This window comes from Petaurus breviceps, unplaced genomic scaffold, assembly GCF_028583685.1.
Source record: "Petaurus breviceps papuanus isolate PSGF00001 unplaced genomic scaffold, PetGlider_PUasm1.0 90750, whole genome shotgun sequence".
NCBI classification, from domain to species: Eukaryota; Metazoa; Chordata; class Mammalia; order Diprotodontia; family Petauridae; genus Petaurus; species Petaurus breviceps.
Genome location: NW_027187335.1, coordinates 11,450,878 through 11,468,399, shown reverse-complemented (window position 1 = coordinate 11,468,399; position 17,522 = coordinate 11,450,878). Strand labels below are relative to the sequence as shown.

Genomic DNA, 17,522 nt, shown 5'->3' with positions numbered 1-17,522 from the left:
GCTAAGGACTCCTGCTGAGGACTGCCAGGGGCCGGAGCTGCTGGGAGTGCGCTTCCAGGACGCTGGGTGGTTGCTGTGCATGGGGAGAGGAGGACCTTTGCCTGAGGTAGCCTGTTCTGTTTTAAAGGCTTGAAAATGTGGGTGCTTTCTACTTTATCTACCTGTGCCAATGTCATAACTACTCTGATGGCTTTCACTTTCTGGTTTTGGGACTCAGTCTTTTGGTATCTTAATAAATTTTCTAGTTTATTTCCTCATATGGCAAACATGACGTATTTTCTAATGGATAATTATATCAGCATATTTGTAATCTCTATAGGCATTGTGAATATGGCATTGCTGATACACCACCCCCCCACCCCACCCCCGACCTAAGCCTAACAGGAAACAGAAAAATCAGAATTGGGGCAAGATGGCAGATTCAGCTAATCTCTCCCAACATTCCTCTCCAAACAAAATATGGCATGGCAGAGCCAAAAAAAGGTCAGGGTGAAACATTCTTCCAGCTCAGGACAATTTAGGAGGTCAGAAGGAATGATCTGTGATACAGTGCTAGAGGCTGGCCTGGAGAACACAGGAATGTAACACCAGTGGCAGGACTAAGTGTTGGTGATAGAAGCAGCAGCAGCTTTGGGGACTCTCAAATCAAGAGACGGTAAGAGATGTGGCAACTGGTCAGAAAGAGATTACAGGCAACCCCTGTGCTAGCACTGGATACAGAAGAGGAAGCTGTTTGGCAACAACATTGCCTATATCCATTTCTGGGTCACAGGAACATTTTGGTAAAGAGGAAGCAGTGGTTCTAAGAAGCCATATTGCTTTTGGTCACAAGGGATTAGGGATCCTGAGGAACTGTACTGATTGTAATCCCAAGAGATCAGGGGCCTTTCCAGGGTAAGGACCAGATTGAAGACCAGGAGAAGAGAAATCTTATCTCCCCAGCATCTTGGAAGCACTGAAAACTTCCAAACCCCCAGAACTAGCTGGGAAAACAGAAGTAAAGAAAAGCCTGAAGTTTGGGACAGTGCCCCTTTTCCCCTCTCTGTTCCCCCTGGGAACAAAGCCCAACTTTAACATATATTCAAAGTCAAGAAAACATGCTAGCAAAACGGGTAAACAGCAAAAAAAGAACCTGACCATGAAAAGCTGCTAGTGACAGGGAAGATCAAGACACAAACTGAGAAGACAATGAAGTAAAAACAGCTACAAGCAAAGCCTAAAAGAAAAAATGTGAACTGAGCTTAGAATTCCCAAAAGTGCTAAAAAAAAAGTGATTTTCAATATCAAATAAGAATGGTAGAAGAAAAAAATCATTGAGGGAAGAAAATTATGAAAAAGCAACGAACAGGTTGGTAAAAGAGGCACAAAAAAATGCTGAAGAAAATAACACCTTAAAAACCAGAATTGGCAAAATGGAAAAAAGAGGTATAAGAGCTCATTGAAGAAAATAATTCCTTGAAAATTAGAATTGGTAAAGTGGAAGCTAATGACTCCATGAGACATCAAGAAACAACATAAAGTCAAAAGAATGAAAAAAAATAGAAGAAAATGTGAACTATCTCATCAGAAAAACAACTAACCTGGAAAATAGATCAAGGAGAAATAATTTAAGAAATATTGGTCTACTTGAAAGTCATAATTAAAGAAAGAGCCTGGACATCAAATTCCTACAAAGGAAAAGCTGCCTTGGTATCCTAAAACCAGAGGATAAAATGGAAACTGAAAGAATCTACCAGTCATCACCTGAATGAGATCCAAAAATGAAAACTCCCAGGAAGACTATAATCAGATTCCAGAGTTCCTAGGTCAAAGGGAAAATATTTCAAGCAGCCAGAAAGAAACCATTCAAATATTGTGGAGCCACAGTTAGGACCACAAAAGATTTAGCACCTACCATATTAAAGGAGCAGAGGGCTTAGAATATGATATTCCAGAAGGAAAAAAATCTGGGATTACAACCATAGAATAACCTAGCCAGCAAAACTGAGTATAATAACCCTTCAAGGGAAAAAAAATGTATATTTAATAAAATAGATAACTTTCAAGCCTAGAATTGAACTGAAAATCTGACTTCAAGAGAAGGATAAAAAGTAAAAAATATGAAAGAGAAATCATAAAGGACTCAATATGGTTAAATTGTACATTTCTTTTTTTTTAAATTTTTAAAAATGCTTTATTAACTTCTGATTTACATCATTCATTTCCGCCAGATTTTGAGTTACAAATTTTCTCCCCATTTCCCCCCATCCCCCCAAAACAGCAGTCCCACAGGATATCCCCACCTCCAATCTGCTCTCTCCCATATTTTCTCCCATACCCGTTTCGACTTTTCCAGTGGATCTCTATGCCTCAGTGCTTGTATATCTTATTTCTTTATTACATGTAAGATGGTATTAATAATAGTATATATATATATATATATATATTTGGATATTTGATTTTAAAACTTTCAATTCCAGATTCATTCCCTTCCCCCCCTGCTACCCACTCCCACTGGGGAGACAAGCAGTTCAGTATAGGTTGCACATGTGTGGCTAATGCAAAATAATAACATAGTAGATATATTGTAAAAGACTGACTATATTTCCCTCCCTCCTTATCCCACCTCCCACTTGTTCTATTCTCTACTTTGATCCTGTCCCTTTTCAAAAGTGGGTGCTTCCAACTTCCTCCCCCCCAGCCTGCCCTCCCTTCCATCATCCCCCCTCTCATCCCCTTTCTCCCTATTCTCCTGGAGGGTGAGATCCCCTATTTAGTGTGTATTTCCCTCCCTCCTCAAGCCAGATTCAAGAGGAATAAGGTTGACCCATTCCCTTTTGCCTTCCTATTCTTCTCCTCCATTGTAACCATTTTCCCTTGCCTCTTCTGTATGAGATAGTTTACCCCAATCTGTCTCTCCCCATCTCCTCTCATTATATTCCTCTCTCACCTCTTAATTTCACCTTTTAAGTATCATCCCTTCCTGTTAAATTGGTCCTGTGCCCTCTATCTATGTATACCTGTAAACGTATATACACACATTCACATATGTATTCATATGCCCGCATACCCTCATATAAAGACATATATATATATATTTCTAATCCCTTCAACTACTAAGAAAAGTTTCATCAGTTACAATTATTGTTTTTCCATGTAGGAATGTTAATAGTTCAACTTTGATAAGTTCCTTATGATTTCTTTTCCCTGTTTACTTTCTCATGCTTCTCTTCCTTCTTGTATCTGAATGTCAAATTTTCTATTCAACTCTGGTTTTTTCAGCAAGAATCCTTGGAAGTCCTCTATTCTACTGAATGACCATATTTTCCCCTGAAACATGATACTCAGTTTTGCTGGGTAGGTGACTCTTGGTTTTAATCCCAGCTCCCTTGACCTCTGGAATATCACATTCCAAGCCCTTCAATCCCTCAGTGTAGAAGCTGCCAGATCCTGGGTTATCCTGATTGTGTTTCCACAATATTCAAATTGTTTCTTTCTGGCTGCTTGTAATATTCTCTCCTTAATCTGGGAATTCTGGAACCTGGCTATAATATTCCTAGGAGTTTTCTTTTTGGGATCTTTTTCAGGAGGTGATCGATGGATTCTTTCAACCTCTATTTTGCCCTCTGGTACTAAAACATCAGGGCAGTTTTCTTTGAGAACTTCCTGGAGGATGATTTCTAGGTTCTTACTTTGGTCATGGCTTTCAGGTAGTCCAATAATTTTTAAATTATCTCTCCTGGATCTATTTTCCAGGTCAGTGGTTTTTCCCATGAGATATTTCACATTGCCTTTTATTCTTTCATTTGTTTGGATCTGTTTAACAGCATCTTGATTTCTCATAAAGTCATTAGCTTCCATTTGCTCCAATCTAATTCTGAAGCAATGAGCTTTTGAGATTCTTTTTCCATCTGGCAAATTTGACTTTTTAAGGCATTCTTCTCCTCATTGCCTTTTTGAACCTCCTTTGCCATTTGAGTCAGTCTGTTTTTTAAGGTATTATTTTCTTCAGTCAGGCTGTTAACTCTCATTTCATAATTTTCTTGCATTGTTCTCATTTCTCTTCCCAATTTTTCCTCCATTTCTCTTATCTGCTTCTTAAGGTCCTCTATGGCCTGTAACCAGCTTGTATTTTCCTTTGAAGCTTTTGGTGCAGGAGTTCTGACTTCACTGTTTTCCTCCTGTTCCATGCCTTGCTCCTTCTTGCCCCCAAAATAGGAGTGTAATGTTGGAATCTTCTGTCTGCTTTGTTTCCTTTGCCTGCTCATTTTGCCACTCAATTATTTGACTTTTGGGCTTTTTGCCACAGTAGGACTCTGCCACCAGACAGGGGAGTTTTTGTCCCAACGCTGGGGTTTTCTCAGCTGCCGGAGGTATTAGATGGGTGCCCTCTCTGAGGTCTCCACACGCTCTGGCAAGCTGGACACACACCCCAGGACCTCTACCCTAGACTGCAATCCAGATCCAAGCAGGTTAAAGCAAGAGCGATTACCCCTCAGACTGGTGCTTGGTCCCCATACACTCTGCAGGCCAGGAGCTGAAGCCGCCACATGGCGCTGGCAGGCTGTGCTGGCGTCTCAGCGGTTTCTCGCCCCGGGGGTAAAAGCCACGCACTTCCCACTTACTGGGTACCAAAGTCCAGACTGCACTGGCCTCTCACCTTGTCCTTCGAATCTATGTATTGATAAATCTGGAAACGGCCACAGCTGCTGCTGATCTGGAGTCCCTCTGGCTGCGGCTGGTCAGGCCCGCCCTGGGGCTAAAGCCTTGGCGTGGTGCTGGGCTTGGCTCCCAGAGCGATGTGCTGGCTGATTCCTGCCGGCCTGCCCTCAGCGGGAGGTTAGTTTCTCTGTGTCATTTTGTGGGTTCTGCAGCTCCAAAGTTTGTTTAGAGTCCCCTTTTTACATGGATTGGGGAGGGTGGAAGCCGGAGCCGAGGGAAGGTCGTGTTTCTACTCCGCCCCCTAATCTACTGCCTAAACTGTACATTTCTATATGGGAAGATGACACATGTAACTTCTAAGAATGTTCTCATTATTAGGGCAGTTAGAAGAACTCGGGGGTGGGGGGGTGGGAATGAGCTAGTATGTTGGGAAGATGTAAAAAAAATGGATGGGTAAGAAAGAAGGATGTCCTGGGAGATGGGGGGAGGGAGAAAAATGGGGAAAATTATCTCACATAAAAGAAGCATGTAAGAAAGAGCTTTTACAGTAGAGGGGAAAATGGTAGCGGGTAGGCAACAAGTGAACCTTACTCTCATATACATTGGTTCAAAAAAGGAAAAACTGATACAGTCAACTGGGTACAGAAATTTATCTTCCCCAATAGGGAATTAGGAGGGAAAGAGGGTAAGAGAAAGTGGGTGGTGGTGATAAAAGGGAGGGCAGATAAAAGATCATGGTCAGAAGCAAAACAGACTTTAAAGGAGGGACAGGATAAAGAGAGAGAGGATAAACACAAGAAAATAGGAAGGAGGGAATTAAACAGTAATCATAACTGAATGTGATAAACTTATCCATAAAAATGGTTGAAAGAGATAGCAGAATGGATTATAAACCAGAATCCAACAATATATTGTTTACAAGAAACACACTTGAAACAGATAGACACACATGCAGAGTTAAAAATAAGGAGCTGGGGCAGAATTTATTATGCTTCAGTTGAAGTAAAAAGCCAGGGGTAACAGTTATGATCTAAGACAAAGTAAAAGCAAAACCTGACCTAATTAAAAGAGATAGGCACAAAAACTACATCTTGTTAAAAGGATTTAGTTCAATATTTCTACTTTCTTGAATTTCATTGTGATGTTTTTATGACCTGATACTTAAGTGAGTTTTTGTGAAGGTATCTTATACAGCTGAGAACAAAGTATACTCCTTTCTATTCCTGATCAGTTTTCTCCAGAGGTCTGTCATAAGATTTTATTCATCCCTTTCAATTGTTATTTTTTTTTTGCTTAGATTTATCTAGCTCTGAGAGAGGAAAGTTGAGGTCCCCCACTAGTACAGTTTTACTCTCTACTTCCTCCTGTAATTAATTTAACTTTTCCTTTAAAAATCTGGATGCTATGCTGTTTGATGCATATATGTTTAGTATTGCTAAATCAAAGAAAAAGAAGGTGCAGGGCAGCTAGGTGGCACAGTAGATAGAATACCGGCAATGAAGTCAGGAAGACCTGAGTTCAAATTTGGCCTTAGACACTTAATAGCTGTGTGACCTCAAGCAAGTCACTTAACCCCAATTGCCTCCACAAGAAAAAAAAAGAAAAAGGAAAAGGACCTATATATAAAAAATATTGACAGCTCTTTTTGTGGTGGCAAAGAACTGGAAATTGAGAGGATGTCCATTAATTGGTATAAAATTGTGCTGTAAGAAATGATGATGGAAATGGTTTCAGAAAAGCCTGGGAAGGCTTATATGAACTGAAGCAAAGTAGTAAAGTGAAGAACATTGGAGAACATTGTACACAGTAACAGCAATATTGAATGGATGATCAACTGTGAAAAATTTTGCTATTCTCATCAAGACAATTCAAGACAAGTCCAAGACTCATGACAAAAAATGCTATCCACTTCCAGAGAGAGAATTGATAAACTCTGAGTACAGAGTGAAGCATTCCTTTTTTTACTTTATTCTTGTCTGGTGTGTGTTTTTTCCTTTGCAACACAGCTAATACAGAAATATGTTTTGCATGACTTCACATGTATAATCAGTATTATATTACCTGTCACTTGGGGTGTGTGTGTGCGGGGCTAGAGTAAGGCGCAGAATTTGGAACTCAAAATTTTTAAACATGTTAAAAACATTTAAAAAATAATTGGAAAACATTTAATGAAATAAATTTTAAAGATTTTTAAAAAGAAAAATATAGAAATTCATCTAATTCATCATTAGGGACAGCTAGGTGGCTTAGTGAGTAGAGCGCCAGCCCTAGAATCGGGAGGACCCAGGATTGGTTCCAGCCTCAGACACTTAACACCCACACCAGAAAAACTGTCGTGTAACCTCGGGCAAGTTACTTACCCCCAATTGCTTAAAAAAAAAAAATTTATCTTGCCCTACAAGAAAGTAAGGAGCAAGGGGGTGTGATAGTAATGGCAATTAAAGATTCCCCTGTATTGGCTTGGTTTTCAAATTGATTGTGTTAAAACCCAGAGCTTGTTAATCCCACCTGTGGGATGGACTTTTTGATGTGAAAAGAAAGTCCTGAACTGGGAGGAGCTGGTGACGTAGATTTGGAGAGACAAGAAAGAGAGAGGCGGAAGATCTTTTTGGAAGCAGCACCTCGTGGAGAGAGAGAGAGACTAAGAGAATTGCTGGTGGCCGCTTTGAATTGCCCTGGACTTTTGAGACCTGCCCCCTGAGCTGCCAAGGACTGAGGAGACATGGCTGTTTGGCTGGTACTTTGTCTGTCTGTTTTGATGTTATTTTGCCAGATTTGTCCACTGGTGAAAGACAGTCCTTTTGTTGAAGAAGTCCTGGAACCTGGCTGTTCGCTAAGAAGCCCTGAGACCATCCTGCAGACAGAGAGTGAATACTGTCCACTAGTGAGGGACAGTGCTGTTGTTGCAGGGGTCTGGAGACTGTCCTGCAGACAGAGTGAATACTGTCCACTGGTAAAGGACAGTGCTGTTGTTGCAGGGGTCTGGGAGCCTTTCTGTTGGTTCAGAAGCCCTGAAGAAGGATTTTCTTGTTGTATGTTTACAGAAATCCTGGGAGAGGGCTTTGCTAATGTGTTCAGGGGTTCTAGGACTGTTCTACAGACAGAGGATGAATTCATGAAGGGACTGGCAATGTATCTTATGGCCTTGCTAAGCCTTGTCTCCCCAGGAACTAAGATTGCTGAGAACTTGCCTCGTGTCAAGATGAAGAAAAGACCTCCATTTGGGTATTAAGTGCTGTGTTTAAACTTGATGTAACTCTGGGGTAGATTCAATTGTGATCCAGGGGTGGGGAACTTTTGACCTTATTGTGCTCTGTGATTGACAAATGAAGGTATAGCCTAGGGGTGGAGAAGTATTTAGAACAGGGACTTTGTAATTGATTGAATGATTGGAAGGTCCTGGGGTGGGGTAGTACTTGGAGATTATTTAATCACACTTAGTAAATGCTGTATTTTGAATGATGTCATGTTTTGATCTTCTCTGTTCTGGGTTTGTTACTGAATAAAATGGAGAGCACCTATGCTGGTATTCTGAACCTTGGGAAGTTGCCTTTCTTTTGGCATTACATTACAGGGGGTAAGGGGAAGGATGGGGGGATATATATGAGAGGAGAGGTTGAGAGAAGGAGCAATCAGTATGTTTGCCATCTTGGGGTAGGGGATAGGGGAGTGATGGGGAGAAAATTTGGAACTCAAAAGTCTTGTGGAAATGAATGTTAAAACTAAAATAAATAAATTTTTATTTTGCTTTTTTCTTTTGGATGGGGGGAGGCAGGGCAGTTGGGGTTAAGTGACTTGCCCAAGGTCACATGGCTAGTAAGTGTTAAGTGTCTGAGGCTGGATTTGAACTCAGGTCCTCCGGACTCCAGGAACCATGCTCTATTCATTGTGCCACCTTGCTGTCCCTAAATAAATAAATCTTCAAAAAATACACAATTACACAGTTAAAAAAAAGAAAAGAAAAGAAAAATCAGCATTGGGATAAGTATAATTAACCAAGGATGAAGAAAAATGAATGGGCTGGATGGAGAAGGCAGATCACTAAGTTATTATTTCAACCAGAAGCCAGAGACATGGAGGCTCCAACTTATCAAAACCAAAAGGAAGAAGCAGTTGCATTTTGGGGTAAGACTTTAATTGTGGGTCCCCTACCAATCACTTTTGGCTTGGCAGAAAGAAAAGTTGGGGTCCACTTACAGCAGAGGTCTACTGGAAAAGTGGTGAAGTCAAGAATATTTGTAACCCTGTAATCCTTAAGGATAAGGATACAGTAGATTAGGGAGTTAGGGAAGGTCAAAAGCATCTTCAAGAAGAACAACAGACTAGCCTGGGAACAGAAAGGCTAAGCCATGGTACTTAAATTTCTGCCAAGATGCATCAAGGGGCTACAGGCACACTAATGGGACATTCATTTGACAAATTAAGGTGAACATCCAAGTATAAAGTACAAAAAAATCTTACTAATGAGAAGTTTTCCATGGTTTCTAGCAACAAAATTGCCTTACTACTTTATAGAAATTGATCATCCAATTTAGTCAAACAATGTTATACTTGGGTTTGTTTACAATCTATCAGAGGTGGTACTCTAATTCTGCTTTTGGCAAGCTGGCCAAAGTGACCCAGAACAGCTCATTCAACCTCTAAATGCTTTAGGCAACTCTGGAAGTTGTAGAGAAGGCATCTATCTGCATTGGTGGAGGGAGTTTCCTTATGGGAGTTCCCTATACTGATAAAATTATGAATCTGATTAATAAAGGATGGTACTGCTAAAATGACATTGGATTACTTGAGGCAACTTCACGCAGGGTGTGGATGAAAAATTAGGAATCACAATGATTTCATGACATCTTAATGGACTATTGATGTAGGATTTTTCCAACCAACTGATAAAACTCATTATGAAAAGTAAGGAGAAATGAAATATATCAAATGATGCAAGGGCACAGTAAAGCAGAAGGTCTCATGCACAGTTGTAACAACTATTTGTCCCTGATAAGAGATACTGACTATTTGGTTTAAATGGTTACCTCAACCCTGCAGTTGGTCAAAAAGCACTTCTGTCACAATATCAAAAGTTATTTGGTCACCTCCCCTAGTCTGCAGTCTTGGAATGGGGAATGTTTTCTTATTCTGATAATAAATGCTGCTAGTTGCATGACAACTTTTCTCCCTTGGCTAATCCCCTGTTTCTCTACCCCTCCCCCTCAGGTGAACTGCTTTACTTATCTATCTTAAATTGCCAGAGAATGCTGTTGATTGGCTATGTACTCTAATCAGGTCAGAAAAGTTGTAAAGACCAAATCTGAATCTTAGGAAACAGAAGGTGCTCTCAGCAGTTTTCCTTAGCATGCTAATAGATTTCTTAGCTTTCAGCTGGCCTTTTATCTTTGGCCTCATTCCTCTCCAAGGAGAGAATACTCTAACTAGTACAAATACATCAGATTACAATGTAAATCTGAGACTGCTTTTTTATACAAGGCAAAGGATTCTATGGATTTTAAAAGGTCCCTGTTGTTCTTCAGGGCCATTTGGCAATACTGCATGTACCCATGCTTTCTTCTGCACTCAACAAGTCAGGAAATATGAGGAAAGATTGTCATTACCTTTTCCCCTGGGCATTAATCTGACTTTAGGTCTGGTTCCTTCTGGTGAGGTTTGGCACAATTCTTGGTCTTCCACACTGTAGGAAAGAAGACAGAGGCTCTAATGAGAAAGAGGAGTCATGTATTCATAGAACTAAAACTGAGCTAGAACCTTAAGAAATTCTTCTCCTAGGATTTACAATCTGAAGGAACTTTATAAATAATTTTGTACAGTTCCCTCCTTTTACATATAAGGAACCTTAGGTACAAGGAAGTTAAGTGATTTCACCTAGGTAATTCGTATATAGCATTTGAATTAAGGTAATTAATAATAATAATGGTAATAACTAACATTTATAAAGTACTTACTGTGTGCCAATTTTAAAGCTAAGTGCTATACAATTACTATCTCATTTGATCCCCACATCCACCCTGGGAGGTAGTTATTATTATTCCCATTTTACAGTTAAGGAAACAGACAGACAGGGATTAAGTGACTTGCCCAGGGTCACAGAGCAAGTAAGTGTCTAAGACTGGATTTGAACTCACGCCTCCCTGACTCATCTTGCACTCTACCCACTCTGCCCCCTAGCCACCCATACTCTGAATCTAAATCCAGTGCTTTTTTCCTATCACACTATTGCTGCTACCAATTTCATAGTTAGAATAAAATGTCAAAGCTTGAAGGTCTTAAAGGGCAAAGTAGTAGAACCCAGCAAGCTTTTAGGTTATACAAATCCTAATAGATTAGTCAGAACTGATGATGTAAATATCTCACAATTAAAACACCATTCAGAGAAGGGCAGCATCGCTCCCAAGAAGGCTGAGTATTCAGTCCACATGAGACTTTGTAGAGGATATAAGAACAATCACAGAATATGCAGAAACACTCTAGCCAGATACATGTTACCTCTTCATTACCTTGTGCCCCTGTTACTGTCTTCAGGAATCTCCCAAAACTCAATCTCCCAGTTCTACCACTAGGGAAAATGGATAAACTAGTAAGTACTGTTAAAGGATCCCTGAACTTGTCTTCTTGAGTTGCCATATTTTTCATCCTATCTTCATGATCTAGCAGTTCCCAAGGGAAAAGAATGCTGCTTTTGCCATTGCCTTTCTTTCCCTTTAGGAGTGGATTAGTCCTTTTCCCCTTCCCTGTAACTTAAATACCCAAGGCTTTCTCTGCACTGCTAGGCTCCTTGGTATTAGGAGTTCCCACTTGCATGTGCCTTTCTCTTGTAATAAATCCAGTTGTAATACATGTCTCATGGACTTGTGATATTCTTTTCTGGTTAATAGTACTGATTCTATCAAGATTTCTCAGTGATGCCATCACCCAATCCAGCCAGGCAGGATTGTAGAGAAGCTCAATCTGGGCTATATTTTCTCTAACTTGCAGCTACTTGCTTAACATAATTTATGGCAACAGATGAAAGTCAGGTAAGGATTCCTTTTTCGAAGAGAGAGGAAGGCACATAGCAAGGAAATAGGTCATCATAAATGCTCACAAAATGTACATGGGCTCCATTTATATCTATAACTATGCCCATGTTGTCTCTTCTCAAGCTCCCCCTATTAGCTAGAAAACACAAATCTTTTTCAGTCACATCCATTCTCAGAATTCTCTGGCTAAATCAGACTCTTGTGAAAGCCATTAATAATAAATAATAATATAAATAATAAAGTAAAAAAAGATGCAAACTCTATTAATCTTTTAGACACAATACCTGATCTTTAGAATTAGAATAGCTGGACTCGGGCTAAACCATTTGTGAAATGAGGTGGATAATATCCCTTCCAGGCCTGATTCTAATCTATGGAAACTTGGAACATCAACACTCCCTTATCCTCTCATGTACATGACAAGAAACACAGTGCAGCAGAAAAAATCCTGGACTTGGAGTTGGGAAGACCTGGATTTGAATCCTACCATACATCATTACTAGCTGGATGACCTTGCATAAACTAAGTGGTTTCTTCTAGCCTGTTTCATTATAGGGATCATTAGAATATGTGCCCGACAGGGTTGCTGTGAGGATCAAATGAAATAATTTACTTCACATACATATCAAATGATACACAGAAACGGTTCTTTTTCTTGTATTTACATTCCCTGAACCTAGTACATGGCAGGTGCTTAATAAATGTGTGTTGGTTGATCTTTAACTTACCTGTTATAGACTACATTTTTTACACCATCTTCAGAAGAATCAGATCCTAAAAAAATTTCCCCAAAACACAAGTTAGAAGACAGTTTTCCGGTTGAGTTAAACAAGGTGCTTATAAAACAATATCCCTTTCAAGCCCTCTATTCTACAAAGAGGATGGGAATAAGCATTTATTTTTAAGTTCCTGCACTGTGCCTGGCATTGCGCTTAGCACTTTACAAATATTATCCCATCAAAGATAAAGCCATCAGCAGACTGAGCACTAAGCTCACTTCTGCAATTAAGCTTTCCCAGATTTGTCCCATCTGTTCCTGGCTCCTCAAAACTCCCACTGGTCCTGTGCTCCAAAGTTACTTCTCTCCAGGAATATTTATTCAACCAGTTGGGAAAATAAATGAGTATTTTTGGTTCCATTACTTCTTTAGACTGTAAGCCCCCTTAAGGCAAGAACTGGTTTACTTAATTATCTTTCCCTATGGTATCTGTACAGTACCATTAATGTCATTGAATTGAACTGACAGACTCTGCTTATCTATAGTTATACTATACATAATATACTTGAAGCTTTAAAATTGTTGGCCAATCACTGCATTTTTTTTCTTTCTAAAGTTGTTTGCTTTATACAAAATGTCAATGGCTTTAAGTAAAAACATTTTCTTTCCTCTTTCCAATTCCAATATGCAATATAAAACTTGCCTGTGAGGATCATTACCTAACTCAATGTAGACAGCATTATTTTTAATGCATTTCTTTTGCTTCCTCCTCAGGGAACCTTTTCTGATGCCAAGGTCAAAGAGCTGGACACCAAGACTGGATTCCTGACAATAAATGCAGAGAATAGTCATCTACTCAAAAGGGAAAAAAAATATCTCTTTAATTTATGTCATTGGGATCTCTACTACTGGCTGAATTTATACACTATACCAGGAAAGAAACTTGTCAAAAATTCTCAGAACTGACTGATTATAATCAATTAGTTAAAATTCAACCAGCTATTTTGTAGCTAACATTTCGAAGTGTAACAGAAAATAGAAATGGTATTCATTTAGTACTGCTTTCCAAAACTCTAATACCCAATGATATATTTCAATTAGCCCTAATAATTTCCGATTGTGTAAAGAATAAGGATATTATTAGACTGAAAGAGCTACAAAGGCAGAGACCAAGTCCAATTTGTTTTTTAATATCCCCCAAGCACCTACCATAATGTTCTGCATATAGTAGACATTGAAGGATATGTGTAGTTACCTAGCTGAAACTTTTTACTGGTCTGATGATCAAAGATTAAGCAAAAAAAACTTGAAAGATTCTATTACTACTTTATCCAGTTTTTTATTTTCTTGTTTCTCAATTTTTCTGCACTCACTGAAAAATTGCTACCGGCCACTGTTATATTTAATATAGATTTATTTTAAGTTCTCCATCATTAACAGGAACAAAAAAGTCCTAATTTTACTTCATTACTTCCTAAGAAAGCTAGGAAATAAAAGAAATAAAAAAGCTAGGAAATAAAAAAAATAAAAATTCTAACTGAAATAAAATATTTATTTTTTAAACCAGCAACACTGTTGAACACTGAAGACCCTGGGGTTGTTTTAAATAAGCTACAAGATAGGTAAAGCATCAACACAGGGGAAAGGCTCAAGAGGCCTTCCTTTGTCACACCAACCCATAAATCGTACAATCTTAGGGTTGAAAGGGATCTCACTAGTCTAGTCTGGCTCCTATGAGAGCTGATACTTTCTACAACATGACTGAGTCTAATCTCCACTTACAGTCCCCCAGTGACAGAAAGCTCACTACCTTCTGTAATGGGAATGTAAATTTTAAAGATCTTCCCTGCCCCTAGGCTAAAGTGCACCTGGAGCCTGGGGTGGGAGGCTTGTTTTTCAGTAGATACTTCTTGATTGGCCAGTGGGTCAATAATGTTGTTACATTCTCTGAGCCAGGAGAAGGCTATATAAGCCCTGATGTGAGGCTTTTGTTTTGGGGCTCACTTTGAGAAGTGTTCTGTGATTTGATAAGGATTCTGGGAAGCTGTTGTCCAGAACCCCCCCCCCCCTTTGAAAAACCCAGATGTTGATTTGGTATGGATGTAATGGCTGGACAGTTTGGAAAGCTGTCTACTTGATCTGTTGCTGTCTTGATAATTCTGCCTGAATACTTTGAAGTTCGGGGTGCTGACCTTTTTCCCCTGAACGAGGTAAACGATATATGTTTGACTGATTAAAGTAAGCTTGTTAACCCATTTTGAGTTGCTTTTCTTTATCAAAGCAGATGCAAGAACCTGTGTTGGCAGCAAACCCTGAGGACGCTTGGGGTGCTTGCTGCTACACCTTCCCAAATAGCTTCTGAGCTATTTAAGAAGTTGTATTGCCTACCACCCTTCTCCCCCTAAAACCCCAAGCTGAAATCCAGTGCTCTGCAGTTTCTCCTAATTTTTTCTCTGTGGCCAAACAACAAAAGCTAGTCCTGTTTCCATGTGGCAGCCCTTCAAATACTCAGACTGCTCTCTGCCATAATGTGGCGTGGTAGAAAGAGTCCAGGCCCTTGGAACGAGGGGACTTGGGGTTCGAATTCCACATCTGAAACTTAACAATTATGTGACCTTGGGCACCATGGAACTTCCCAGGGCCTCACTTATTCCCTCTATAAAATAAGAGGGTTGGATTAGATGGCTTCCAGCTCTAGACTTATGATTTCTATGACATCTTACCACCCACTCAAAGCTTTCTTTCTCCAGGCTAAATAAACATTCCCATTGTTTTCAACTTATTCTCACCATCATTACAGGATTTCCTCCCAGCTCCCCTCACCATCAGGGTGGCTCTGGACCCACTGAAGTTTCTCTCCTAAAATGAGGCCCCTCGAAAGTGTACACAAAACTTTAAAAGTGGTCTAGAAAAGATGGAACTATGACCTGCATTCTGAGTACTGTCACTACACTATTATTAGTATAGCCTAAAACTGAATTATCACTATAGAACTACTTCAATTCCTCATTATGGCATGGGGATGATCATGTGTTCTCAAAGTTTATGCCAGTAGAGTGTGAACTGTGTTAGGTTCTAACAAACCAGAAAGACGTCACATATAGGCTGTTAAATCTTTCAGTCATAGCAACTCTCAAAGAGTTGCATTTTGCATCTGAGAAGGAAAAGGACTATATTGATGAAATCACAAGTTGTTAAAGTACTGAAGTCTAAGACCATGTCAACTTTTGGCTTAGAAAAAGAATTAAGGTCAGCTTTTTGGTCACTACTTCACACTACTGATTCATATTGAACCCAGTAATACAATCCATAAAAGAAAAATAAAGACTAAATATAGACAAGAAATTAGAACTGTCAATGTAAAATAAAAAAAACACAACTAGTAGATAAAAAATTGAATCTGTGATAGAGACTCTCTCTAAAAAAGTAAGAGTTGAAACACAAAAATATTGAAGTGGAGGATAATTTGACACGAAGCATTAAAAATCACATGAATATAAGCTAAAGTCACTGACTTTAAACACAGGATGGGCAAAGATAATTTAAGGATCATAGTCCCAGAAGAACATGTCTAACCCCAGAACCTGGATACTGTAATGTAGAACATAACAAGAAAACAGAACAGAACTTGGAAAAACTCCTCTTTTTTTCCCCCACACAAAATGGGGCTTTGGCCCTTATCCCCTTTCCTATACTAGTGCAGCTGAATTTTTAAAATCCAAATGAAAATTTCATATTTAATCTCTATTCCACTTCACCATATTAGAATTGGCCCATCCATTGTTCTAATCTGTTTGGCATATTTTTGGATGTGGATTCTATCATCACATATGTTAACTATTCCTCTCTCAGCTTTGTATCATTCACAAACTTTATAAGAATGTGACTGAACCCTCTAATCAAATGAGTGAGAAAAACACTGAAGAGAACAACACTGTCTGCTTCGGCCTCCAGGGCTGTCTTTCAAAGACACTTCTATCTGTCAGGAGATTGCCCAGACCCTTTCCCTCGTCCTGCAGTTGCTTGGACAAACCAGGGCCTGAACATGGCTGGCAAACATTGGCTTTCTTGCTAGACACCATTCTTTTCCTCTTCTTTAAATTCCTATAACACGTGGGACAGCTAGGTGGCGCAGTGGATAGAGTAGCCCTGGAGTCAGCAGGACCTGAGATCAAATCTGGTCCAAGACACTTACTATAGCTGTGTGACCCTGGGCAAATCACTTTAACCCCAACTGCCTCAAAAAAAAAAATTCCTATAACACTTATTGTCTGTGATACTTATTAGGGCATTTAATCATGTACTGTCTTGTATTACTACTTAGTTCTGACTTATGTGTATGTCTTGCTTGACTAAATTTATCAACCTTTTTATAATCTCCCTCAATGCCTGGCACAAAGTCATACAAGCAGAAGACAAATAAAGAACAGAAAGGGCTTTACCAAAGTTGGGTTTTCTGGTTCACTGGCTCTGAATTTTTTTGTGCGGTTTCTGTAGCCCATACTTTGAATGATAGCAGCTTCCTTCTTCAGGGGCTCAGGAGTTCTCTTCTCCCATTTTGAAAAATCCTGACTGTTTGAAACTGTTAAATTACAACATAGAAAACCATGAAGGAAAACACTGGCAAGGAGATTAGATGAAGTTATCTACAATTTTAAAACCCAGTCATATGTGTCTACTCCTGCTAGAAAACCTGAAAAACAACTGGCCAGCAGAGTGTAATTCAAACAGTGCTGGACTGAGAGGCAGGAAAAGATTGGTCCTGATACCTACCAGCTGAGTAACTTTGAGTAAGTTACTTAACTTCCTTCTAAGACTATTTCTTCACCTGTAAAATGGGAATAATATTACTTTTGCTACCTGCCTCACAGGTGTTGTAAAGAAAGATCTTTGAAAGCCTTAAGGCATCAGAAAAATGTGAATTGTTATTTAGATCTGAGATTCTGATTTAGGCTTAACCTCTTCATTTTACAGTAATGTAAAATTTTTTAATTTTTAATTTTTTACAGTAATGTAAACTGAGGCTCAGAGAAGTTAAATCACCAAGGTTACATAGGAATTAATTTGCAGAGTTGGAATACAAATCAAGGCCCTCTCCCTCTAAATTCAATTCCTTTTCCACTTGGGCATGGTGAATG

General features: G+C 39.4%; 1 protein-coding gene across 9 annotated transcripts in view; it reads right to left on the bottom strand.

The window, feature by feature from the left end:
- BRCA1 (BRCA1 DNA repair associated) overlaps window positions 1–17,522 on the bottom strand; it is a 107,293-nt gene that overhangs the window by 67,893 nt on the left and 21,878 nt on the right. For all 9 annotated transcript variants that reach the window (XM_069067580.1, XM_069067576.1, XM_069067575.1 and 6 more), the window contains 4 exons: window positions 16,827–16,966; window positions 13,104–13,209; window positions 12,395–12,440; window positions 10,245–10,321 (listed from right to left, as the gene is read on the bottom strand). In XM_069067580.1, the coding sequence (XP_068923681.1) occupies window positions 10,245–10,321; window positions 12,395–12,440; window positions 13,104–13,209; window positions 16,827–16,966 (369 nt within the window). The remainder of the gene's footprint in view (window positions 1–10,244; window positions 10,322–12,394; window positions 12,441–13,103; window positions 13,210–16,826; window positions 16,967–17,522) is intronic.